We start from the raw sequence: 27,051 nt of genomic DNA on the forward strand, positions 1-27,051 counted from the left end.
CTACAATAGAAAAATAATTAATAGAAATTTCAAATTCGCAACTTTAATAAAATTAATTGTTAGAATGAAAATCGCACACTCATATTCTATGAATTGATTTTTAAAAATAAGATTTTCATTTTCAAGTTTATGACTAATCAAACATAGTCTTAACTTGATTTGAGAAATTTAATGAGAGGTGGTATGACTTACGATAATAATATTAACAAAAAACCTTATTCCTTTTTTAACAAAATTTTTACTACTAATTCTGTATTATTCCATGATTTAATTTAAGTTTAATAAGGTAAAGAGAAAAATCCCAATGGGACAAAAAAATAATTCCTAGCAACAACCCACTCATATTTACAATAGAAAAGCAATTCTCACATCTTAAATAGCAATACAAACCACTAGGCAAGGATTTGTTTGGTGGCAATACAAGGATGAACTGAGAATATCATTCCATTGGTTGCTACTTCATTCCATTAGAAAGGGAATGAAGAATTTTCATTTTCCTTCCATGAACTAGCTCCATGAATTTCATTCCTTCATCCTCTACTCAATCTCCTTCATCCTTCAAAACGAAAAGAAAGACATTTATCTCTACTCAACATAAAGATATCATTCTTGTTCTCTAAGACAAAGAATTAAAAAAATAAAATAAAAATTGACAATTATGTTTATGGGCCTTTAATTCTATATAACAGGGAAACTACAATACTTATATTGTATATTTCATTCCATTTTGGTTGATTTAAGGAGGCTTTAAAGTCGATTGCAAATGATAAGTTGTTCAAAAGCCAAACATGCTAGGTGGGTTTATAGATTTTCTATCAAGCATGATAATAATGCTCTTAGCTGAGTCATACTTAGGGTTTAGGTAACCGGTATTGATAGGATTAAAGATGAGTATCTTAAAGCTTGTTTAGAAACTAATTTCGAAATTCGAAAACTCATTTGATGTTTTTTTATATAAAAAATGATTTTTTGAAATTTTTTTCTAAAAATAGAATGTTTTATGAGAATATATTTTAATTATTTTAAGTTATTTTCACTTCTTTTTTTTTATAATTGCTTTTAAAAAAATAATAATGTAAACACAGAAAATGATTGAACACAAATAAAAGTTACTTTTAAGAAATATTTAAAAACAAAACTAAATTTTTAAAGAAAATTTTGTTCTAAAAGAACATAAGAATTGTTTTTAAAAATAATTATTTTTAAATGTTTTCAAACTGGCCATAGGTTTCGTTAGGAACTTTCTAATTTGAGAATTACATGCAAAAGGGTTGGCACGTCATTTTTCAGGCCATTGTTAAAAGCTAGCATTGTTAATTATTATTATTATTATTTTCATCGAAGAACCAAATATAAGAAAATCATTTTTTTAATAATTTTTTTTCTTCCTTAGTACTAAACATAACCTAGAGCAAACCCTATAGTCAAAACAAATAATGCAGATATGATGTGAACCAAGTACTCACTTGTAAGCATATGCTTCTAATGAAATCCTCGATAGAGACCCTTAGAAGGCATCTGCCATATCATAGGAGCTTCCCTGCAGTTAACAATTTTTCTTTTGTTAGCCTCTTGCCCAAAGGCCTAAATATAATATACAGTCTGATCATAAACATGAATTCATTACCCTTGTCCACTTGTATATTTGCAGCGGTTGATATGGTCAATGGTGAATTTCTCAAATGAAGCACAAAGGTCCCGTGTTACTCCTGTTGTCTCATGAGATGGCACAATGTTATAAACCTTCAAAACCTGGATGTAACATGAATTCTCCTCCACAATGTCTACTGCCCAAAGGAGATGGAACTGCCTTTTGATAATGTACTGCATCAAATGAGTCCCATTGATGGCATATGGGTTTCTGACTTTGGGACGCCAACCACTTGAGAGCTTCTCTAGCAGAGAAAGTACTTCCTTGTGAACCGCGGTGTTCATAATCTTGGCCATGGATTCCCAAAACTTGTCATCAAAAAAGACCTGCAACAAAGATCAAGGTAAGTAGGAAAAAGTTTCAGGTTATTTTTTTTGAGATGGCTAAGAATCCTGATTTGATTATTTTTACAAGCAATTTTTTTACTCCAAGTCGTGAATGAAACTACGAAAATGAAAATCACTCTAATTTTCAAAGCACAAGAGCCTTTACCCTTGTTTTCATTGAAAAAACCGAAAACTTCAAAAAATATTTGAGAGGGAAATGAGAGATTTTTATTATTTGTTGGAAAATGCCCCAAATTATTAATTAGTAGATATTCTTTTGTGTAAAGAACATTATATAAAATATTTCATATATTATTGTATATTAGATTTTCTTATGAAATAAGGAAAATTGTTAGAAATATATCTATAAATATTTTAAGTCATTAGAAAAAAAAATGTCATGAGATGAAGATGAACTTGTAAAAACTATATAAGATCAATAGAAATGTGAGGAATAACAAAAAATGTTCGATGAAGCACATGGTTCATGGTTCAGAGTATGGATATAAGGAATGAGAAACCAGTAGTTATATATAGTTCTATACTCTATAATATTTTCTGTGGTATACCTGAAAGATTCTGTCTCATCTATGGATATAGGCATGGTTTAAAACCTTCCATATGATTGGTACAATATTATTATTATTATTATTTAATTGTGGTTTTTGGATAGTTATAAAACTCTCAAAAATTGTTTTTCCCATGTTTTAAATTATTGGGTCAAGTCGGGTCGACTCACTAGGGCATCATAGCTTATTTCCAATGACATCTATTGGCTTATATCTCAGGACAAATACTAAAAACTTGATGGAAAGGTCAGCTTCAGGACATGAACTGAGATGGTGTTCACATATGAATTAATGTTCTTAACTAGATTTGGTTTTTATGCAAAAGAATAGATTATATTTATGACAAGGAAAATGGCTAACAGAAAATGAGAATACCTTCCATCTTGTGTTCCTGAAGAGTTGAGAAGCCATATAGTGTACACCATCAAGATGGTAACGCTCAAGGAAGCAGACAATGAGAGCCTTGGCCAGGTTGGTATCCTCATAAGCGTTATAGAAACACCTCTGCCCTTTAGCATGCTGGACTACTTTTTCCCAAACGGAGTGACTGTCCTCTAAAGTCTTGGCATTTCCTGTTATCCAAAGGCAATGCCTAGACAAACAAAATGGCAAATTTTTTGTTGAAAAGCCTTAGTATAATTTTTTTTTTTTTGTAAAGAATATTTCGTAAGTTGATATGTTATTATAATGTTAGACTTCCTCATAAAATAACGTCTAAGTGATTACAAGAAAAGTCAATAAGATAAAGATGAACTTGTAAAGACTATCATACCGATAAAGATGTGAGGAAGAATAGAAAACATCAAATGAAATGAAACAGTTTGTGGTTTATGGTGTAAATATAAGGAGTGAGAAATATAAGACTCATGTTTCAGGAACTGATAGTACAATAAAATGATTATCATTCATTTATGGACGTAGGCATGTTTAGTTGAACCACATTAAAATCTCATGTATATTTATGTAGATTATTACTTCATTACCTTGCTCGGGTAAGAGACACATTTGCTCTTCTATAATTTTTGACAAAACCGATGTGGCCTCCGCTGTTACATCTGACAGTGGAGATAATAATCACATCCTCTTCATCACCTTGAAATCCATCAACAGTAGAAACTTTGATAGAGAATTGACTCTCTGCATCTGTGCTATATGCCTTCCCAAGTTTTTTCTGAATTTCATGAACTTGAGCCTTGTATGGTGATATGATACCAACACTAACTTTCTCTTTTCTGGCTTTGGTTTCTGTATAGAATAGAAATTAATTGAAGAAAGACGGAATTCCCCATCTCAGAGATGGTCCAAAGCATACAGTCAATATATGATAACAACACCATACCTTCAAAGAGGCTTGCAATGATCTGAGAGACCACAGCTACCTCCACCATGTTTTTTGAGCTATGTCTTACATTGAATTCCTCAAGTTCTGGCACTGTGGAAGCTACATTTATAAAAGAGAATGGCCCATACATGTTTCCATGGAGGAAGCGCCTACTGTAGATAGCTTCTTTCACTTTTGGAGCATTGATGATATCACCTTCATAGAACTCGTTATTGGGAAAAAGGCTTATGGATGGATGCATTCTGTATTGGACGTCAAGAAGGTGCTTGTAGTGTCTTAACGATACTAATCTCTCGAACAAACTTCTTTCGAATTTGGTATTCTCCAACTCCTAACATAGCATATGTTTCATATATCAGACAAAGAAAAGCATGCCATAACTTTCAAAGCAAAAAGGAAAAAATCAGGGTCTGATTGATAGTTATTTTTTAAAACAGTTTTTTATTTTAAAAAACAAAAAATAAGTTTGACGACCAAATTTTTGTTCTTAAAAATAAAAAATAGAGTATTTTTACATAACATCTTTTAAAGCCCATTTGACACTAATTTTATAAAACACTTCTAACATTTTTAATATTTGAAATGTTATCATTCAAGTGTTAGAGATATTAGAATCATTATTAAACACACTCTTAATTAGTTTTTGTTGTTTTTAAAAAACACTTCCTGAACAAAGTCTAACGATTCCAAACCTTGCTTTTAACCAATGCCGGTAGTTGCATCTCGTCTCCTACTAGAACTGCATGGCGGATTCCAGAAATTTGTAAAGGAATGGTGGACTCACATTCTTTCAGCTGAGCAGCTTCATCAATAACCAGCAATTCAATGCCTTTCATATCTTTGATGTGCAGTAATTTGGATGAGCTCGAAACAGTGCAGAAAATCAAGACGGCGTTTTTCAAACATAAACTTTTGATTTTGTATTCATTAGCAAGAGTTGGAACAGAGAACATTTTGCCAAGGCTTCTGAGTGTTTGAAGGCAGACTTCTGTTCTCCTCTGCAAGTCAGGAAGCCGACGGATCCTTTTTCCTTTATCTTCAAATTTGTCGAGGTCTTCCTCTATAGAATGCAACAAATCTGATAGATTTTTCAGCAAATTCAGAGCTCTGACCATATTTTTCATCACATCTAGTGGAATCATTGAGGTTGGCAAGTGGGTGTACAAATTTACAGTGTAAACCTTCAGCTGCCCATGAACCAAATCAAACCTCTCCACAAAATCCTGGGATATAAAGAAATCATCACATTCTCCACCACTGAATTTCAAGCTTTGAAAATTTTTTTTATCGATTTCTTCCTTCTCATCTATGAAAATTCCCTTCCCCAGCTTCCCCTGTTTCCCCTGTTCCTCATTGCCTTCATCTTCTCTGTTCCCCAAGCATAAATTGTAGTTTCCTTCAAGGTTTTGCAGCAAAGTTATCATGGATTCTAAGCTGTGTTTCCACCCGGAACCTTGAGCGAAACACCGGGCTAGGATATTAGCACGGGAATCAAGAAAGATATCGTGAAGTTCATCGTCACAATCATCAATCTGCATTCCCCTAGTACTCCCAAAAAGAACAATATCTCCCATCCCATAAGTACCATTCTCAAGAGACCCTTTAACAAAGCTCAACAGCCTCTCCGTCGCTAGTAAAACTGCAGTATTAGTTGGGGCACAAGCAAGAGTCCTGCATTTCATCTTCAAGACAGCAAATAATAACGAGGCGACGGTCTTCGTCTTCCCCGTTCCAGGAGGACCCTTTATCAGTTTTACACTATTCTCATGATGACACATGGCTGCAGAAATACAGCTTAAAACAGCTTCTTCTTGGGAAAGATTTAGACCGAAAGATCGAATCCTGTCCTCCAAATCTGTTACAGATTTGAAGGCCTCTGAACCAGAGGAACACAAAGCACATCCTCTCCCAGCCTGAAAGATGTAAAAATGCCATCATAAAGAAAGAATGAATGAGAAGAAACATAATCCTTAAAACTAAAAAGAACACACCCAACAGAGAAAAATGAATGATAATTCTTACTGAGGAGTCAGTTTGCAGAACTTTGTCGATAATTCTGATGTTTCCCCCATGAGGACTCCGGTGCAATGCCTCCCATATACAATTATTTGTAGTAATATTTATCAAATATACCGCATAAATAGTTCGTCTCTTCTTATTATCCGACATGATTTGTTCATGCATCATGGGCTTTGGCGACTGTATTTGGAGCTTATCAGAGGTTTTTCCATAAGATCCTGTAACTAAAGCGATATTGTAACAACTTTCTGACTCGATGTAGTATGGTATTTTATCTGTTAATGCAATGATGTCTCCTGCCTGAGGCTCATACACTTCCGCATTATTTCCATTACCTTCTACGCTCTTCAGTGAAACATCATATAGAAAGTATCTGGGAAGCTTGAATTGTGAGGATTTTTCAATAGACATCAGTTCTCTAGCAGCTGTATCCACTGAAGTTGGCTCCCATGTACTGGACTCAGACTCAGACTCAGATGCTTCACAAGCTGTTCTAATGCTTGAAGACAAATCAGCACGGGTTTCCTCTATGAGCGAAACAATGAATGATCCCATGTAATGCCGCCTTGAAGAGAATTTATCTGGGATTGGACTCACCTGTTTGAGAGAACATAAGGCAGTTGAAATTTGGATTATTTGAAAGAAAAAAAAAAAAAAAAAAATTCTCGTCTTATGAACTGTGAAGCTTTTATGCTTTAAGACCCCAACTGAATCCATAAGGCTATATTTATCTCACAAATGATAGTTTGATCGAGGTTAGAGTTTGATTCTTTGTCTTTAAGGTTATGTTCCGTTCCAAAAAGTATTAAGCAAAGAATGAAAAATGTTAAAAGGAGAATGATTTTCTCATGTTTGATTTTATTATTAGTTAAAGACCTATATGTTTTAAAATTATTTAATTTTTATAGAGAATAGTTAAAATAAGTGAAATGAGTTCGAAATAAAAATATAAAAATAATTTATTGATTTTAAATTTAGTTTTTATTTTTACTCTTTTTTTTCTTTTACTTTTACCCTTTATTTTCTTTCTCTCATATTTTCTTTCAAATTTTCTAAGAATCAGACATAGTCTAAGACAAACTACTCCACTTAGATGATGGTTAAGATACAAGGATTTACATCTCTCAAGATATAACGATCGTTTTCTTGTGATAATAGTACTTAAAATCATAAAAATAAAATAGCGAATCGTTTGATGATTTATGCTTCCTTGAATAGTAGATTGGGCCGAATAAATGTTTAACTAGACTTTGAATGTTAGAAGGATATGTTTGATCATACTTAAAAGACAAATGACTAAACAAAAAAAGGAAACGATAAAGAAAACGTAGCGAAGAAGGAATAGAGAAAACGCACTGAAAAAGTATCTTCCCAAAGAATGCCTTTGATGTCACTTTAATTTCATCCCTCTATGAGCATTTTTTCATCCCTTTGACACCAAAGTTCAATTTCATCTTAAACATTATTATTAGTATCATAACATTGAGTGTGTATATATATATACATATAGCGAGGCTTCAAATCTATGATCAATTGAGAATTAGTGATACTAATTAGCAAAAAATTAATCAAAAGAAAATGTAATATTGCAAACCTTGTCTTTGTAAAGAGCTTGGTTTTGTACATCATTGAGAGACCAAGAGAAGACGTGATCTATTAGGCCTGTACTTTTGGGTTTCCTTCCATATTGCTTCTCCATCTTCTCTCCTTCTCCTCCACAGTATGATCTATCAGCTCCCAAAACCCGCCTCCACTCTCATTCCAATCACATGGAACAAGCTGCAGAATCCAGCAAAAAAAAGAGATCAATTTTACTTGCACTGAAGAAAATGATCAGAAGGAAGGTACCCAGTTTGCTTCCATGAAGAAAGATAAGTATGAACAAATTGAATCTCCTTTATAATGACTTTTGCTTTGAACTAAAGCTAAGTTTGCCTACCAGATAAGAAAGTAGAGACCGTACGAATCCAATAAAGAAACCTATCAGAAATAACCAAGAAAGAAGACATTGATGACAAGTCAATTAAAGAGAAGGAAAGGGAGTTATGCTTTTGGAAGTGGGTGTTTGTGCCTGTGAAGTTGTATGCTCACTGTTCACTTTATTGTGTGGTGATGATGGCCAAAGACTAGGAAGACTAGAAAAGAAGAAAAGTGAAATGGGAAGATGGGGAGAAGCTATTATTGGAGGACGATTCAATGGTCATGGAAGTCAATTTTGCTTTTCTTGTTAGTTGATAGAGTTGTTTGGCAGAGGACAAAAAAGGATAGAAGGAGAATTTAACACTCCCCATAGCCCCTGTGGCGATCCACTCCACCAAGGGGGCCCATTATTCACTTCCCTCATGAATCCTCTTCTGTGTTTATAAAGTTCAAAGAAAACAATGAGCCATCGTAGCTTCAAAATGTGTGCCTACAAAGTTACAAGAAAATCTCACTACGTGTAATACTATTGCTTTGATGTCATTTGCAATCATCCGTTTCCTTTCATGTAGATTATACACTAAGTATTATGGGTTTGTGGACCCCGTGTTTCGGCTCATGCACTTCCACTCAATGGTGAACTCGATTTTTATTTGAAAATGATTTTATTTATTAGAAAATGACTTTGAATCACCACTTATTTGTATTTTATTTTTAAAAGGATAAACAAAATAAGAAAAAAAAACTCTAAGTGTGATTCCTTATTTTGGAAAAGGTGGTCTGTGAAAAACCGGATCAAACTCGGGGGTCAGGTTACTATCGGAAAGGTACGGTAAAGACCGTAGCATCCCTCTAAGTCCCTAAAGTCGGATCTCTACAAATAAAATGAAACTGATATGACAATCAATAAAAAAATCAATTGATACTCAAATCGATAATGCACATATGGGAATCAAAACATGCATAGAGAATTACCAGAATGGAAGTGGATGTGTACCTGGGCCACGAACGAGCAATGCGCTATCATAAAAATGAGGTCAATGTACAATAAAGAGCACAAAACATATCATATGCATCACCAAACAGAAATTAAAACTGTTCGAAGGAAAACTGAATTTTTGAAAATTGGAGTCTTAGAGATTATTTGAAAATTGGATTTTTAGAAATTAAATGTAAGAATGAGAATTTTAGAAATTAAATTTAAAAGAAATTGAAATTTTGAAAATTATTTTAGAGTTTGGGATTTTAAAAAATTAAATTAAGAAAATTGGGACTTTGGAAATTAAATTTTGAAAGAAATCATAATTGAAAATTAATTGAGAAGTAGAAACTATGAAAATTGAATTATAAAAGTTGGAAATCATTCGAAAGCATATTTTTTAAAAATAAATGAATAAAATGATAATAATAATGATAATAATAAATAAGTAATGGAATAAATGCGAGAATTGGAATATTGAAAACTGAAAATTAAGTTTGGAAATTGGAAAATTGGAATTTCAGAGAACTAAATTTGGAAATCGAAATTTTGAAGAATTATTTAAAGACGGAATTTTAAATAAATGAATAAGTGAATAAATAAATAAATGGAATAATAATAATAACGAAATAATAATGATTGGATAAATAATTGCACAAGTTAGGATTTTGGAAATTGGAAATTGAACTTAGGGATTGGAAATTTAAAAAATTATTTAGGGATGAAATTTAAAATAAATGAACAAGTGAATAAATAAATTAATAAAATAACGAAAATAATAATGATGAGATAAATAATTACGAAGATGGGAATTTTGGAAACTGGAAATTGAATTTAGAGATTGGAAATTTGAAGAATTATTTAGATATGAGATTTTAAGTAAATGGATAAGTGAACAAGTAAATGAATAAAATAACGAAAATAATAAAGATTTGATAAATAATTGCGAAAAGTAGAATTTTAGAAATTGGAAATTGAATTTAGAGATTGAAATTCGAATGATTATTTAGGAATGGAATTTTAAATAAATGAATAAGTGGATAAATAAATGAATGGAATAATAATAATGATGAAATAATAAAGATTAGGTAAATAATTGCAAAAAATAGAATTTTGAAGGTTGAATATTGAATTTAGAGATTGAAAATTTGAGAAATTATTTAAAGATGAGATTTTAAATATATGAATAATTGAATAAATAAATGAATAGGATAATAATAATAACAAAAATAATCATTAAACAAATAACTGTGAATACTAGAATTTTTTAAATCGGAAATTAAATTTAGAAGACAGAATTCTAAAAATTTGTTTAAAGATGGAAATTTAAGATTTTTTAAAATAAATAAATAAATAGAATAATAACAATAATAACGAAAATAATACTTAAACGAATCAAAGTAAATAGTGAAATTTTTTATATCAAAAATTAAATTTGATAGTCGAACTTTTGAAGAATTGTTTAAAGATGAAAATTTTAAAATAAATAAATAAATGAAATAATAATAATAATAACGAAAATAATACTTAAATGTTCAATAGTGAAATCTTTGAAATCAGAATGAACAAATAAATGCATAAGTGAGTGAGAAGGTGTGGCACTTTGGGTGGGTCAATGCAAAGACGGGGTCATGCGCGGGGGCCCGTTCTGGAAAAGTACTCTTTCAGATACTTCCCTTCTTAACACTGTGAGTCCAATTCAAATGGCAGATTCAGGTTTGATTCAGATCACTTTGAAGCAACTTTTCATTAAAGGGGAGCCAAATGCTGGCCCATTAGCAATCATCAACTCATTCGGACTGTAGTCACTGTACCTCAATGGCCTCATCTTTCCTCAGTGGGTCTAAAGGAACTTGAGATGACACTCTGGCACCAATTCTTTTGCTGATAGCATCCTTATCATGAGATGATCATAAACATCTGGCAGTTCAACAAATGCTTCACAAGCTTTGACAATAGAAAATGCATAGATTTCATTTCCGATACTGACAAAACCTCAAGGCACCAAGTCCCTACAGCAAGGATCTCGACATGACTAAGTGGCATAAGAATCTCTCTCGACATGTTACTGTAATCCTCACTGAAATGCTGAAGATCTCTATCCCAATGCATCATGCGAATATCAAGTTTAGCATTAATCAAAGACGTCATGTCCAGCGACCAGCACATTTTATTTTCGGACATTTTCTTCGGACTCTCAGAAGTCAGAACCAATATTAATTCGAGCAAAGCCGTGACAATTGGTGGAATTTCAAACACTCCAGAACTGGACTACCCATCAAAATATTCCGAATCGCTTCCTCATTCAACTCAGCATACCCAATTAATAAACTCTTGAGCCAAGTCTCATATCTAAATTTTTGCAGATGGTGGGGATCCTCATCATCATTGAATCCTAAATTCTGCTCTTCCACGCCCTTCCTTGTCGCAAAACGATACCTCAATGTAACGCAATCTTCTTGTAATTTATTTTCAACAACTCGGTCCATACAGTCCATGTAGATGGTAAATTTCTGAACCTTGCAATCAGGGGTCGTGGAATATGCATGCGTGAGGGGCCTTGGGTGCAAAGGGACTGAAAGTAGGTCGGGTTATTGGACTGTTTAGTGAATATGGGCATGAAGGGCATGTCGGGCATGAGATTTGGTTTGATTGGAATGTGAATTTTATGAGAAAAGCTTGGGAAGAAATGCTAAGGGATCATGTTCACGACTGCATGCACGTGAGAGGATATGGAATTAGGTGAATGGGGAATGAAGATGAGAGGTGGTGAAATGAAGAATGGAAGTACATGTACATGGTGGGTATGGGAAAGAGAATGGGTATGAAACGGGTATGAGCATGGGATAGGCATAATGCGGGCGTGCATGGCCATGCATGGTGCAAGAAGTGAGCGTTAAAAGGTGGAGGCATGGCGGTGAGAATGTGTACATAGGGTAATGGGCATGCCGGAACATGGTGCGAAGGTCAGGGGAGGTGGTGAGGTGAAGGTGCTGCAATGGGTATGATTTTTGGAGGGAACGGGCATGACGAGTGGAATGGGCAGCCAGCAGCGGGTACAGTGTGCATGAAAGAGGGTAAGATGGGTATGGAGGTTGGGAATGGAACGGGATGGAGGTGGCTTTGTGTATGGGGCTTCATGCATGCGGGTATGGAATGGATGTGGTGATTAGAGAAATCAATGGTTTTTTAGGTTCATGGGGAATGAGTTAGTGAGAGAAGGTGAGAGAAATGGGTTAGTGTTCATGTTCATGGGTGGCATGGATGATGGGAGTGCGGTGTTTGAAAATGGTTGACTCCACGTGCTTCATCCGTGCCCTCCATTATGAAAAGTTCTCCCCGTTCCAGTCTGCCTATAAACAAATACACAGACATTGTACCCATCTAGAACTGAGGCTGCAAATGATGCATCGTCTTCAAAAACATCAGCTTGGTTTGCCAGGGGACCAAAAACAGCATCAAACTTGAAGCTTGGGAGCCCCATTTGATTTTACTGTAAGCTCACCATCTTTAGCAGATTCAAAATCAACCACCATTGAAGCTCCAGCTGCAATTTCTTCACCATTCAGTGGCCTACATCGACAAAATACCCTTGTGTTCCCTTTCGACTCTAAAACCTTATTGTAAAGTTCCTTTTGTTCCTTAACCGCTTCAATAAATTTGACCTTAAGACCTTCATAGGAATCTGTTTGCTGTCCCATTTATAGACTGAATGGTAGAGCTCATTTCATTCATATCTGCAAGGCACTTCTCATATGATGAAACCTCTTGGGACAGGTTAATGTGTTCTAATATCAAAACCTTCAACTTTCTTTTCATGCCCCTCAAGGACGAGAACTATTTGCTCTTCTCTTTCACTTTTCCCTCAATGGCAAGAGCCAAAGACCCAATTTGCATTGATTTTCGCATGAACTCATTCTAGATATCCTGTAGGGACTTCCAAGCTTCATTATTTCCCTCACGCGATCTCCTTGACACTTTCACCGAATTTGTCACTTCTTTAGCAGCCCATTTTAAAAGTTCCATACTTGATCAAACCAAGAAAGTTTCATTTGAGGACTAATCGGAGAATGCTCGACTCCATACATCAAGAAAAAAAAAAAGGAGGCATTCACAATACCGATTTCCTCACATAAACCCAATCAAGACATCCCCTCACAACCACAAAGACAGCAGTAAAATTCCACTAGAAAAAAAAATCCCAAGAATTTTCCCCTGAGGCTCTGAATTAGACCCAGCTGCTCTGAATCAAGCCAATGGCAGTCCGACAAAGGGAACGAATGACGCGCCAGTGAATGCCGACCTTGATCTGTACTCAACGGAGTCACCAGAGGGTCATGAAGGCTGGAAGGAAGTGGAAGAGCTTGATATTCAACAAGGGGGTTGCTGGTCTAGTGGAACATGGCACTCAGTTTCTGACAGGAGTTGCTTCCGCAGGATCAAATGCCACCACGTGCTCACCACTAACAGAAGCCAATTATCTCCCACATTCCCTCATACCCGAGGGATTTGAAATCCTGACCCCACAGCCTCCATGAACAGAGAAAGAAAGGAAAAAAAATACGAACAAAAATAGAGCATAACCACGGGAAAGCAATCAAGCCATTGAACTAGATCCTGCTTCATGTACTAATCAGAGGATCCGGAACAGGTGGAGGAAACAGGGAGTAATAATATGATTGATAAAAGACCGACCTCAAAAGAGCAAAACGACACAGCAGTTATTCATCAAAGGAATCCAAGTAACCGGGAAAGAACCAAAACAAAGTAAGCATGAAAACTCAGATTTCACACAGTTCACTGCGCCATAAAATAAAATAATAACATTCAAGGAGCAGGATGAAATGATCAAAACCTGTGACGACGGGGAAGAGAGAATAAGAAAGGTGTGAAGAAACCGTACCTGAAGTGTTCCTCTGATCTTCCAAATATCGGTAAGTCTTTTTTTTCTCTTCTTCGATACTCTTAGCTCAGTTCTTCCTTCTTTTTTTACTCTGCTTTTTTTTTTTTTTCCTCCTTTTCTGGAACGTATCTCTTCCACTGTTTTTGTCTTGCCCCGCAAGCCACACTACCCGCTCCACTGTGCAGGGAAGATGTCATTCTCAACTACCGCCATGGCGAGCCATGCTCTTTGTCACATGCCCATGCAGCTGGTTATCGGGAGGTCCCCCCTCCAAAAATGCAAGGAAAAGAAAGAAGAACAACTCCCCCGGGCCCTCGCCACAAAGGGGTCTACAGGGCTTTTATGGCTTTAATATGAATTTAAAACATTTACCATATATTCTTTACTCTAAACATAATGAGTTTTTATGGCTTTAATACAAATTTATACAATTAAAAAATGGTCATTACATATATAGTATCAAAAAAAAAATTATCATAAATTTATACTTTCATTATTTACAAGGAAATATGGAAAATATAAATATAATATAACCTTTCACTTAATTTTTAACTCTTACACTAATACCAAAATTTGAGCTAACTATAGATGAGGAGAAGCAAGTGAATGAATATATTAACTTATAACCCTCACTATACAAGCAATATTTGATCAAGCAAGAGGCAAATAAATCAATCTTTTAACAAGGTTTTGATATATACCTTTGAATTTGTCAAAAGAATTTCACCTTCATCAATATACCCTTGAATTAGTCGAAAGAGTTTCATTTTCATCATCTACTTGAGAATTCACCATTGGAGGAAGTATTAGTTTGTTTACATTTTAGTATTTGCTAATTTAAATCTTTACATCGTAGTTTCTTTTAACAAATCTAATAAGGTTCCTCTAACAAATAAGGATACTTTTATCGAATCAAACAATCATTATCTCTTTCTAAGCACTTCTTCATAGGAGGAATCTCAAGTGCAACATTTAGGTGATTGAAATCTGCAAATTTTCTTTGAAAATTTTAGAGGATTACTAATAGGAAATTTTAGAGGATAACTAATAGAAGTTACTTTTAGACTCTCACATGATAAGTGTTTTTCCAAAAAAAAAAAATCATTTTTTTTATAATCAAACACAAAATAATGCTTCATTTTTTAGATTTATAATCAAATACAAATTAATGTTTTTTAATTGCTATAGAAATATTATTGACAAAAGTATTACAAGCTTAATCCAGTACATTGGAATAAAACTTTTTAAACTCGAGAATTTAGAACTCGTTTTTGAAGCATGGATGTTTGTTTTTACCTTTAACCAAAGCCCAAGCCACAATCATAATTTTCAAAAGATAATATTGATATTTTAAAAATTTTACTAATTGCCACTAACCTCTTAAATAAATCAATAAAAACTTTTAAAAATATTTTTTTTTTAAAATTATTATATTTGATTTCATTATAAAAAATATTAAAGAAAATCAAATATAATTAAAATTATTTAATATTTACATAAAGAATAAAAAATAAATTTAAAGTAATATAAAAAAATAATTTATTGTAATCAACCTTTTTTTTTTCTGGTGTACCTTCAATTTTCCTCTCCATTACATTTTCCGTCAAGTTTTCCAATAACCAAACATCTATCCATGCAAAAATCAGGCCAGTTAGATCATACCCCCATAATAGCTACCAAAGAAATAATATCTTATACATATGAGAAACTCCCACAAGTTACCCCTTGGAAATTAAGCCTGCTGATTAAAGACAACCATACAAAGCCATCCCAAATGAGACCTTATGCTTCCATCAAGATGATACAGTTTAACCGCTGTTTCAGAAAAGGCAATGGCTCGAGCAGAGAGTAATTACTACCAGATGAATCAATAATATCTCTGCATATTTGAAAGCTGCATAAATTAACCAGAGAAAGGCAGTTCTAAACAGAAATATTACCTTCCATCACAAAACTAAGGCCTGTTTCTCAGGAAGGAGTTTATTATGGTTACGGCTCAAAATTTCCCAAAATTTTTGCCCCTCTTCAGAGGGGAATTACAAGTAAAACTAGCAGAGATGAGAAACTGTAAAAGAAAAATCTATACTCTGCATTTGCAGACCTAGGAGAGCGCCTGTACCAAGGGGAAAAAAAGTGACCGCAATTGATCTCTGAATACTATGGTATCCATGAAAAAGTATGTATCTGTTTCTGTTGTGCTGAATCACTACCAGGGCCTTTCTGGTAGTTTTAAGGAGAAGAAAATGAGAAAAACTGTGCAAGATCGGTTCTCTATCATGAAGTTGAGAACTGGTGATTTAGGCCATACTTCACAACTTCATAAAATGAAACCACGATTCCAACTGAAGGACCGGCCCGAGCAACACGAGGACCTGCTCCTGTGAATAGTCCCTTCATCCCTCCATTCCTGTTTCAAGCAAAGTTTTGAATTTAGAAGCCATTTAGTGACAGATATCTAGGATTGCCACAGTTACTACTACTAAGTGTACAGCTTGAGAAGTCCACCTTGAGGAACCCTAATTTGATGTCTAACTAAGCATGTTTAAAGTGAGTAGTAAACAGAGATTTGTATCATGCATGCAATATCTGAAGGATACACGTTATTATACTATGTTTGGTTTTAGGAAAGTATCGAGGAAAGAAAAAAATATGGTAAAGAAAATGATTTTCTCATGTTTGGTTTTATTATTGAAAAATACGAAATAAAAAATAATTCAAATCAATTAAAAACTTAGGTATTTTCAAATGATTTAATATTTATATAAAAGAGTTAAATTAAGTTAAATGAGTTTAAAGTAGCATACAAAAACAATTTATTGGTTATTAATCTTATCAAAGTATCATTAACATCAGCAAAAGTTGTGTTCAAAAGTAAAACTTATCAAAGTCCAAGTTTCGCATGATCACATATGGAAAATGATAATTTCATAGAGACACCAACTGCAGTTACATTCAGCACAAACTTACCTCCAAACCTCGAGTAGTGTTTGCCTTGTTGTCATCCTCAATGCCCTGGCAGGGTCATTCTGCGAACAAAAAGAGGAAAAAGCAGAATACTTGTTAGAAGACATCAAATTTGATGCATGTGTAGCATATCATTTTAGTTGTTTTATATAAGCTGTACTTCGATCTTGATACTCATGTTACAGCATGTACTACCTACCTTTTCAATCCATCTTTTTTCTCTAAGAACCATAGCAATTCAACAGAAATTTTTTGTGCTTTCTAAGCACATTGAGGGAGTTAGGCAGAAAACTAGAAAACCACACTCAAAACTACTAGAGACAGCAATACTTGATGAAGGGATCATGGTTATAGCCTTTTAATTTTTGTGTTATCTTCAGGATAATTTTGGTTGTAAGTTTCCATTAGCAAATGGAAGGAAATAAGAGCAAATAATGAAATCAGAAGCCATTTAGGATTTAAAATTGATTTTCTAGAGGATAAATAAAGCAAAAGCATCTATTTTTCTTTTTTCTTTTCTTTTTTTTTCTTTTTTTGTTTTTTTGATAGGTAAAGAGAATGATATTAAAAAGAGAAGTGCCAGAAAAACGCTCCAAAGTATACAAGGAGTATACAACCGGCACCAAAAACGGCTGCAAAAAACAAAAAAAGACAGCGAAAAAACTGCACCCCTCAACAAGACCCTATCCAATCCACAAAATCAGTCATAGAAGAGGGTTCATGTGCTATAAATAGATTGGACCATGCCCAAAGATTACAGAAAAAAATTAATTTTAATCCTATGAACAGAATGCTCCTTGTTTTCAAATCCCCTACTATTCATTTCCTTCCAAATTGTCCAAAAAAGGCACAAGGGAGCAGCTTGCCACACCTTTTTCCTCTTCCTCCCTACGAAAGCCTCGTGCCAACTTATGAGTGTCTCTCCCACTAACGAGGGTAGAACCCAAGACACAACAAAAAGTGAAAATAGGAGATGCCAAACAACCCTTGTCTTATTACAATGGATGAATATGCGATGAATCGACTCCTCTTTACAACAAAAGAAACATCTATTAGCCACAACCCACCCTCTCCTCTAGATGTGATCCAAAGTTAAAACTTTGTTCCAAATGGCCTCCCATGCAAAGACTCACACTTTGGGCGGTACCCAAGATTTCCAAATAACGTTTGAAGGGAAAACCATTTGTCTTGCCAGCTCCAACTCTTTGTATAACTCCTTAATAGAAAATTTTCCATTCTTCACCCCTATCCACAACAACTTATCCTGCACACCCTCCACTCTTGCAACCTTAAGAGGAACCACTCCACAATATCCATCTCCCAATCGTTAAGATGCTTAGAGAAGCAAGGTGCCCAACACCCCCCATCAAAAGAAGCAGACCAAACCTCCTCCACCCAAGCCCCTTTGGAGGCAACTAACACAAATAAAGAGGGGAAAGATGTCCTAAGTGATTCATCTCCACATCACCTATCCAATCAAAATCTCACCCTCCTCTCATTACACACTAAAAACTCAACTCTACTACCCAGAGTGTCAATCCTTTCAAATGGTTTTCCATAAACCAACCCCATACCTATCTCTCACTTCACAAGAATGCCACCCACCCTCATCTTCCCCATATTTTCTGCTGATTTCTTTTTGCCAAAAGGCTCCCCTCTCCTCTGAATACCACTAACTCCATTTGTAAAGCAAGGCTCTATTGAGGAATGCCAAATTCCTCACCCCCAAACCTCCCTTTCTTTTGTCTGAACAAACGATGGCCCACTTTACCAATGGGGTTTCCGCTCCAAGACCCCTCCTCCCCAAAGAAAATTCCTTTGAATTTGCTGCAACCTCAACCTAACTGACCTCAGGATACAAAAAAGGGACATAAAATAAATAGGCATGTTGGACAAGGTGCACCGGATCAGGGTAAGTCTCCCTTCTTTTGAAATTTATTGCCTTTTCCACAACGCTAACCTTTTACAAAACCTCTCCTCTACACCTCCCAAACTGATATTGACTTAAAAGAGGCACCCAACGGAAGACCCAAGTAAAAAGAGGGGAGGGCTCCAACCTTGCACCCAAACTCTTGAGCCAGCTCTTCAATATTTTCCCACCTTCCTGCAAAAATTAGCTTGCTCTTATCCAAATTAATTTTCAACCTAGAAATGACCTCAAACCAAATAAGCAACCAACACAAGTAAGTCAAATGACCCTCGGATGGCTCACAGAATACTAAAATGTCATCAGCAAATAATAAATGAGACACTTTCTCCCCTTCTCTACCTTTAACTCTCACCCTTCATCCCAATAGGAAACCACCACTCTTAGCCCTCTTTAGTAAGGAACTAAGGGCTTCCATGAGAAAGGGAATCCCCCTACCTCAATCTCCAAGAGCTTTGAAAGAATCCCAATGGTGAATCATTAACAATGACCGAAAAGCTCACAATTGAAATACACCATTTGATCCACCTAACCCACTTATCACCAAACCCCATCTTGTTAAGTACCAACAACAAGAAATTCCAATTGACATGATCATAGGTCTTCTCAATATCCAACTTGCAAATTAAACCACATGTGTTACTCTTCAATAAGGAGTCAATAGCCCCATTAGCAATCAAAGATGCATCAAGAGTTTGCCTTCCCTCCACAAAAGCATTCTAGGAGCAAAACATGACCCTACCCACCACCTTCTTTAATCTATTTGCTAGCACTTTGGCTAGCAACTTGTAAAGGCTACCCACCAAGCTTATAGGCTTATAATCCTTTAGGTCTTCAGCTCGCCCTTTCTTTGGGATAAGAACCAGGAAAGAAGCATTCAAACTCTTCACGAATCTACCCTGCTCATGGAAGTCCCTAAAAAAACCCAACACCTCATCCTCCGAAAACCGGACCCCCAGCAAATTTGACTCATCAGTGCCCAAAGCATCAAAAGATAAGCCCAAAGAGTCAGGGCGTCAATGCCCACTTTTAGACAACATAAACTAAAAAGTCTGCACCACCCCATCCTTAATCTCCCTCTCCTCAGTAATCCAATGACAATTTATTTTAATCTTGACCAGAGAGTTCCTTCTCCTATGGGCATTAGCCATTTATAAAAAATAAAAAAAATAAAAAATAAATAAAAACCTGGTGTTTTTATCACCCTCCTTCAACCAAATCTCCCTTGATTTATGTCTCTAAGAAGTTTATTCCAACAAAACCCACTTCTTGTACTCCTCTCTAACCAACTGCCTAGCAATTTGTTTCTCAATAGACGAAGGCCTAGTCCCCTCCATGGAGTCCCAAAACATCACCTGGTTCAAAGCAAAATCCTTTCTAGAGCTCACATTGCCAAATACCTCCTTATTCCAGATTTTCAAAAAAGACTTAAGAGCTTTCAACTTCTCAGCCAAAATAAAGCTGCAGCAACCTCTTAACTGAATCCCCAACCATCTTGATCTCAACAAATGTTTAAAGCCACCCTCAACCACATGTTTTCAAACCTGAAATGGGAGGGGCCATTTCTCACTCCTTCCCTATCTAACAAAATTGGATGGTGATCGAAAATAGGTCTAGGGAGGAGACTCTACACTACCCCGTTAAAATGGCTTTCCCATCCCTCTGAGACTAGGAATCTATCTAATCTCAACTGTGATTGAAAATTCAAACCACCTCTCTAGGTAAAAGAAACCCCCCTTGTAAAGGGAGGTCCCTCAACTCCAACTCCTCGATTATCTCTGAGAATCTTCTCATAGTTGAAGACAACCTTGAGCTCTTGTTCCACTCCATAGGGAATCTAGTTATATTAAAATCCCTCCCACACACCAAAGGTTCAACCACAAACCCCTAATAGCCCCCAACTCCTCCCAAAAAGCTTTCTCTGAAACTTCTCATGGTAGGGCCATAGTCCATACATCTCATAAAAGACCCAACAAAAATCCTCCACGCAATTCCTGAAGCTACAAGAGATAAAAAACTAGCCCACCTCCATACCAATCAGCTCTAGTACCCTATTGTCCCAAAAAATCAGAACCCCCCCAGAAGAACCTCGCAAATTCAGAGCACCCCACTCAAAGAACGTGCCCACACCGAGAGAACGAACCAGACCGTTCGACATCTCTTGAACCTTGGTTTCTTGCAAACATACCAGGTCCACCCTCTGAGACTTAATCAAGGACATAATAACTTTCTCCTTGTCACAGTCATTTGCCCCCCTCACATTCCAAGACTAAATTCTAAGCTTCATCACCACTTAAATCGTTTACCCGCCCCTCCCATTCTTTTCCTCTTCCACTATCTGAGCCCTTGAACTTGACTGTACATTCCAACCTTCTAAGCTCCCTGTCGAACCTTGAAGAAACATCCCTGACCCTACTGCTGCCAGCCACCTGAGCTTTTTGCTCCTTTTTTATCTTCATCTTCGTAAGCAAGGTTAAGATCTCCATCTTGAAACCTTTCGTAGGCATGCCCAGACAGTCACTAAACTGGGCAAGACTAAGAAAAACTGGTTCTCTGAGAAACTAAGAAAAATGCTCAAATTGTACAGCAACTCATTGTATATGGTTTGTGATATTGGTGGTTAGGGCATACATTGTAGTAGTAGTAGTACTTTAGTGATGTTAGCGATATTGTGGTGAATGTGAAGGAGGAATTTGTGGGTCATGCTCTTAGCGATGGGATGTAAGTTAGCAGATGTTGCGGTAGAGGCAGTAGCAGAGTGGTTGATTCTTTTCAAAAGCTTAATTTCTTTTCAAAAATTGTTCATTTCTCTTACTTCCGTGAGTTTTTTTCACAAGAAAAATTCAACTATGAGTATTTATGTTCAAGATCTTAATGGGAATGAACAGAAGTCTACATCCGACCAAAATAAAAATAAATAAATAAACTGGAATTAGTTTTTGAGAAATAACCTCTATCTGCCTTCGGGTTTTTGCAACATCTAATGGACATGTAGCAGCAGCAGCAAGACTCCCTGAAACAAAACCAGCAGAAAAATTTGCCCCAAGGACACTGGCTGCATTGGCATCTTCCCCCACCAGACTAAGGAGTTTTCTTCTCATCTGTGCAGGAGGAGAAAAGAAATTAGCATAAAAATGTGCGTTAGGTACATAGACTGCAGCTGTAAAATTTAACAACTGTTAAGAAGAACAAAGTCTTACTGGCTCCAGGGTTGACCAACAAATTGCAGAGAAAGGAACATCACGAGCAAGTTGTGCTCCAATGCCTGTCCACAGGACACGGTAGCTCCGCACTGTTACAAAGAAGAGTGTGTAAATCACAATTAATTTCAGAGAGCAATTGCCATTCAAAAGGGAAACATCAAAAAGTCAACAACTATGCTTTAGTCACAACAGATTATTCTTCTTCTTAAAAAAAAACATTATTCCAAGGAACTTGCCCTTCTGCTACAAGCCAAAATTTTGACCTTGTAAATCTGACTTATAGATATTGGTTTCAAACTTAGTAACTTTCATTAACCCTTAATTGACCAAAACATAGTCTAAACACAAGCCCATATCCAAAACTATTTTGTGATCATGAAAAAAATTGTACAAACCTCTGTCCATTCGCAGATGCTAGTAAAAGACTTCCTTGCTAACTAACATCCTATTTTAATCCAAAGGGGCTATGTCACCAGATTTCATATACTTGTTCTAGAAACAAGTTTTTTTCCCCTTATTTTGGGTAACAAGAAAGAAAGTAAACCACTATTATCTCCTAAGGCATCATGCAAGTAGCTATTGTAAACAAGCACAACAGGTGGAGGGAAATAGATCATTGATTAGGTATTATTGGTAGGCACATATAAGTATATAACTATTGAATGTCTTAATCTTTAACCAATTAATATATACATAAAGCCTATCTAAGAATTCATTGCTCTATTCTGCATCAACCCCAAATCTGATACTGACATAAAATATTTAAACTTAAATACTAATGCAAGTGTCAGTAAACGAACTCAATGTCACACAAAAACAAATCCTGACAAAAAGAGTATCAATTAAAAGAATCAACTTACAACTTTGAACATTATTTGTGCTTTTGAAATGGGAGACAACCTCAACTAGTGTTTTGAAGACTCCAGCAGGCTTCTTACCACCGTGGATCTCCTTAAATGCCTATTATCAAAAGGACAAAAATGAAAAGGTTAAGATTGTACAGCAAGATCAGTGTATAGCAGAAGCATGGAATAGTATAGAAGACTAACTAAACTTTGTCAATTTAGTTTTCAGAAAAAGTTGATTAAACTAGAAATATACAACCAAAAAAAAGGATCAATTTCAGTCTGCTTATTGATTGATATTTATTCACTATATGAATAAATAAATTACTACACTCGTAGTAAACCAAGCATCCCATGGTTGATCTAAAGCTTCCACACCCAGCCTACAAACCAAAACTTGCCTCTTCCCCAACACGACCCAAAAGAAATCTCTAGCAGGATATAGAGCAGATGCATACAAAAGTGCTCATAAATGGATATGAAATGATAACTAGTCCAGAGCTGTTGATTGAGAGCCCAAATCCACAGACATCCATCTATCTATCTATCAATTGGTCAAAGTGATGAGAGCATCCATCTATCTATCTAACAATGTATTTAGTACCTGCATCCGAGTTCTTGCAAGTTCAATAGGATAACAAGTAGCACAAGCTAATGAGCGAGCCAGTGAACCCGCAACTAAGGGAACATATACTGTCAAGCTGGGAGCATTTTGAGCCGTGAATTCCTCTAGCCTGTTGCGGAAAATATCATAGCAAGGTAGGTAGATTCCCACCTGATTGACAATATAAAAAGGGAAAATATAAGAAAATCACTGTTGCCTATAAAACAAAAAAAAATTTAAAAAAAAATTTTTAAAAAGAATTAAAGGTAATTAACAATTAATAAAACTCATACTAAATAATAACAACAAAAATATGTATACTCAACATGGCATTTTCATAGTAAGAAACAAACTGGGTCATTAAGTCTCCAAGGAACTTACTGTTGGTACAGCCAGTGCTAGACCTGCATTTGTACCTCTCCATAGCCTTGCAAATCCTTCCTGCAAAATTCTTTTTTGTCAAGCTTTTGAAAACAATTGAAATGAGTACCAAACCACATATTCTCTCTTCTTTCTTAGGTTTTCAATGGGCAGGACACTACTTGAGGCACAACAGTTGGTGTCTAGCCCAGCTACACGTTTACTAGACCACCCCTATGACCCCCAACCATTAAAAATTAAAATTGCAGACCACAGAAATCCCCTTTTAGGGGTTTAACATACTATATCTTCAAGAAAGGAAAAAAAAAAAAGGAAAAGGAAAAGGCCACCATGGAAATAAGTTACATCTATGAACATAAACTCCAAGAAATCCAAAAAGCCTCTAACGAAGGGAATTAGTACTTTGAAAAGCCAAACCATGGTTCTGAAATGCCAATTTCCTAACCTCAGTTTCATTTTTTTTTCCCCCAAAATTCTTCTCCTTCTGAACACTCCAAAAAGCCTCTCAACATGTATCATTTTTCCTAAAACAAATAAATTATTTATAATAAGTTCAAATATAAGTTTATAACTCCACCAACCTGTCGAATAATTTTGTAGAAAACATCCCATGTTCCTTTGTATTGAAAACAATCAGGGGGACAAATTGCTACTGTACCATGAATTCCTACACGGGGGCATGATGGCGAACACCTCAAATCAGCAAACAACTGAAAAAACATTGGAAAGGCAAAGTCAATTGACAATATCACATAGAACAATATTAAATATATAAAATAAAAGATCCATTCCCCTTAAAAGTACACAAATTATTTGTGAAGGAAAAGATTTGTTCAAATAAATATAATGTATTTAGCACAAGAGACCTTTCCGTTATAGATAGCACAGTTCTATATGAGAGGCAAAACAGTGGTTAAGACCAGAAAATACATCAAAAACCAACTAAGATAAAGTTATTAAGGTTTCCTGAGCCAAAATACCTTCAGGAGTGGCTATAGTTTGAATTTAAATTCAAAACATGAAGCCTCCTTAACTAATACTAAATGTTTTATTTATAAAGTTCCCTGCAATTTCATAAATTTCTACAAATCTTTACCCCATCTCATCAAGTTTAAACTAAAGTTGGGAGTTTAAAGTCCTAATTTAGGCTGAATACAACATGATTCATATCAAAATTATTGTTGCCCCCTTTAATGATTCTTGAGTAAATTCTATTCCATACAACTACATCAAGGTGAAGAAATTCGTGGGTAATGAGACTGACAATTCTATAACCACGTGTCAATCAGCATGAATGCTGATAGCTGATATGATATTGACAAAGAAAGGTTGCAAATTATTCCCAAACTCAGACAAATTCTATTGAAGTTTAAAATGTAATTAAATGGAAACCAGACTAGTTTCTAAAATGAGACATAACTTCTTCACAGAAAGAGGGAATACAAACAATGTATGCTTACCATATTTGGTCCAAAATATGCCATCCGACTCATAACATTACTTAGTGGATGTGAGTAAGGAACTCCAGCTGCCTGTGCTTGCAACCTTGTCTGATAGACAGGAGGCAAAAAAACTGATGTTCAGAATACATTTGGATTTTAGGATCAAATGTACATAAGAGTTGAAATTCACAGAAAAATGAACCTTTTGCAGTGAGAAAGACAAAAATAATCAAATTTGATTTGACATAACAAACATTGTACCAATGATAAATATCAAAGTAAACCCAGTGGATTGAAATATTGCAAATGGTACTGCTAGAATTTTCCACATAAATTTAAAATAACAGCCATAATTATTAAAATAAAACTGTCATGCAAAATACTTCATCAAGGGGACCAATAAATTGAAACTAAATGCTAGAATTTCCTCTCAAAATTTTAAAACAACTATAAGAATTTATCAAAGTAAAACTGGGCATCCAAAATATTTGATCGAGGAGACCAATGAACTAAAACTAAATAAATAACTTCCAACTAAATCACAAGAAAACTGACAGTTGCAACTAACATAAGGATAATTAGACCATAGGGAAAAAAGTGTTATTTATAAAAATTTAAAAAAAAATCATATTTTTCCATTCAGTACAACAGCAAAAATAAATCCAATATCTTCAATTAGTTCGAGTCAGATAATTGCATATGTCTCAGAAGTAAGGAACAGAGTTTGCAACTTCTCATTAAAACTTGCCCTACATATCAATAACAGGCTAACAGGGCAAATGCAAGAACTCCATATTTTTAAATAGCCCAACAAGCTGGACTGAAAAATCAAATAAACACAAAGCAAGTAAACAACAAGAATAATAAGCATATGTAAATCGTTTAGCCAAATGGGATCCCAGAAAATCAATGAAAACCCAAGAACAGGACTGTACCCAAAAAAGAAAAGAATCAATGCAAACACAATAATTATGAGCAGAGCCAAAAGCTGGAATCTTCAAAACTACATAAAACTCAAAGAGAAAAATTGAAGAATAAAATATTGATTAGCCAAATGGACATCTCAAAAAATCAAAGAAAAATCAATAAGAGGACTGAATAACAAGAAATTCTTCGTTGAGTCGAGCTTTTCAAAATTTAGAAACCAAAACAACATAAAACACATACCTTGGCGACATCGAGAGGGTTAACGAGGATGGCCGAGAGGACAGCGGCGCCCGCGGCAGAGAATGACCGTTCTAAGAACCGCATATCGTTTTCGGATTTGCTCTTTGAACGTTGAGTCTCCGGAGATGAAGCCTCTGCTACAAATGTAACCGTTGATTGCAACATTGCAGAATCGTGCCCGTTCAAATCCATTGGTGAGGATTGCTGTGTACTCATCCACAACTTGCCCCTATTCTCTGATTCCGTCATTGCCTTCATCTCTCCTCTCTAGAACTTCCTCATTCCCCTGAATCCCATCAGAGTAATTGATCAAATATGAAAACAGTTTCTGTAGCATTTACTTCATAAAGCAAAAATCATTAATTAAAAACAAAACAAAATAAATGAGAAAACAACAAATGCAATCACAAGAGAATCAAGTTTTCTCACCTCAATATTGATTCGGAAGAAAAAAAATTTCACTCCGAATCCAAAAGGGTTATTTTTCGGATTGCTTGGAGAGCAGGAAAGGAAAATAAACAGGAATAGAAAATTTCGCAGAAGAGCGACGAACAAAACTCTATTGAATTAGGGCTGCGTTTGGTGACGTTATGAAAAGAAAAAACGCTTTTTTCCCAACCAAAAAAAAGGAAGAAAATTCTAGACCTCTTGCGGCGCACGCTTGTTTGGTGGTGGGGAATAAGACAGAAGAGTGATAGTGGAAGTAGGAGTTTGTAATTCGAGGGAACCAAACACGGTCTTATCGACCGTTGAGTTTCTAGGGTTCCAATCGAGCGTGAGATGAGACGGTGCTCGTGGCTGGAAATAAG

At 35.3% G+C, this 27,051-nt stretch overlaps 2 protein-coding genes across 3 annotated transcripts; both read right to left on the bottom strand.

The window, feature by feature from the left end:
* Window positions 1-321: 321 nt before the first annotated feature.
* On the bottom strand, window positions 322-8,111 carry LOC100257019 (uncharacterized). Of its 2 annotated transcripts, XM_059743458.1 has the most exons (10): window positions 7,847-8,111; window positions 7,502-7,686; window positions 5,911-6,504; window positions 4,581-5,801; window positions 3,886-4,219; window positions 3,530-3,791; window positions 2,922-3,138; window positions 1,628-1,977; window positions 1,467-1,540; window positions 322-556 (listed from the first exon to the last, which is right to left on the bottom strand). In XM_059743458.1, the coding sequence occupies exons 2-9, from the start codon at window positions 7,604-7,606 to the stop codon at window positions 1,483-1,485; spliced, it is 3,141 nt and encodes a 1,046-aa protein (XP_059599441.1). In that variant the 5' UTR covers window positions 7,607-7,686; window positions 7,847-8,111; the 3' UTR covers window positions 322-556; window positions 1,467-1,482. The 2 variants fall into 2 exon arrangements, with proteins under 2 accessions (XP_059599441.1, XP_010662602.1); XM_010664300.3 differs by having other exon boundaries at window positions 7,502-8,080.
* A 7,522-nt stretch (window positions 8,112-15,633) lies between these two features.
* On the bottom strand, window positions 15,634-27,018 carry LOC100246753 (mitochondrial carrier protein MTM1). The gene is made up of 11 exons (XM_010664299.3): window positions 26,672-27,018; window positions 26,243-26,528; window positions 25,094-25,183; window positions 24,215-24,343; window positions 23,634-23,693; window positions 23,253-23,423; window positions 22,664-22,763; window positions 21,801-21,892; window positions 21,552-21,701; window positions 16,677-16,735; window positions 15,634-16,116 (listed from the first exon to the last, which is right to left on the bottom strand). Exons 2-11 carry the CDS (start codon window positions 26,498-26,500, stop codon window positions 15,984-15,986), a joined length of 1,242 nt encoding a protein of 413 aa, XP_010662601.1. The 5' UTR covers window positions 26,501-26,528; window positions 26,672-27,018; the 3' UTR covers window positions 15,634-15,983.
* Window positions 27,019-27,051: the final 33 nt, after the last annotated feature.

Source organism: Vitis vinifera, chromosome 16 (genome assembly GCF_030704535.1).
Source record: "Vitis vinifera cultivar Pinot Noir 40024 chromosome 16, ASM3070453v1".
In the NCBI taxonomy this organism is placed as follows: Eukaryota; Viridiplantae; Streptophyta; class Magnoliopsida; order Vitales; family Vitaceae; genus Vitis; species Vitis vinifera.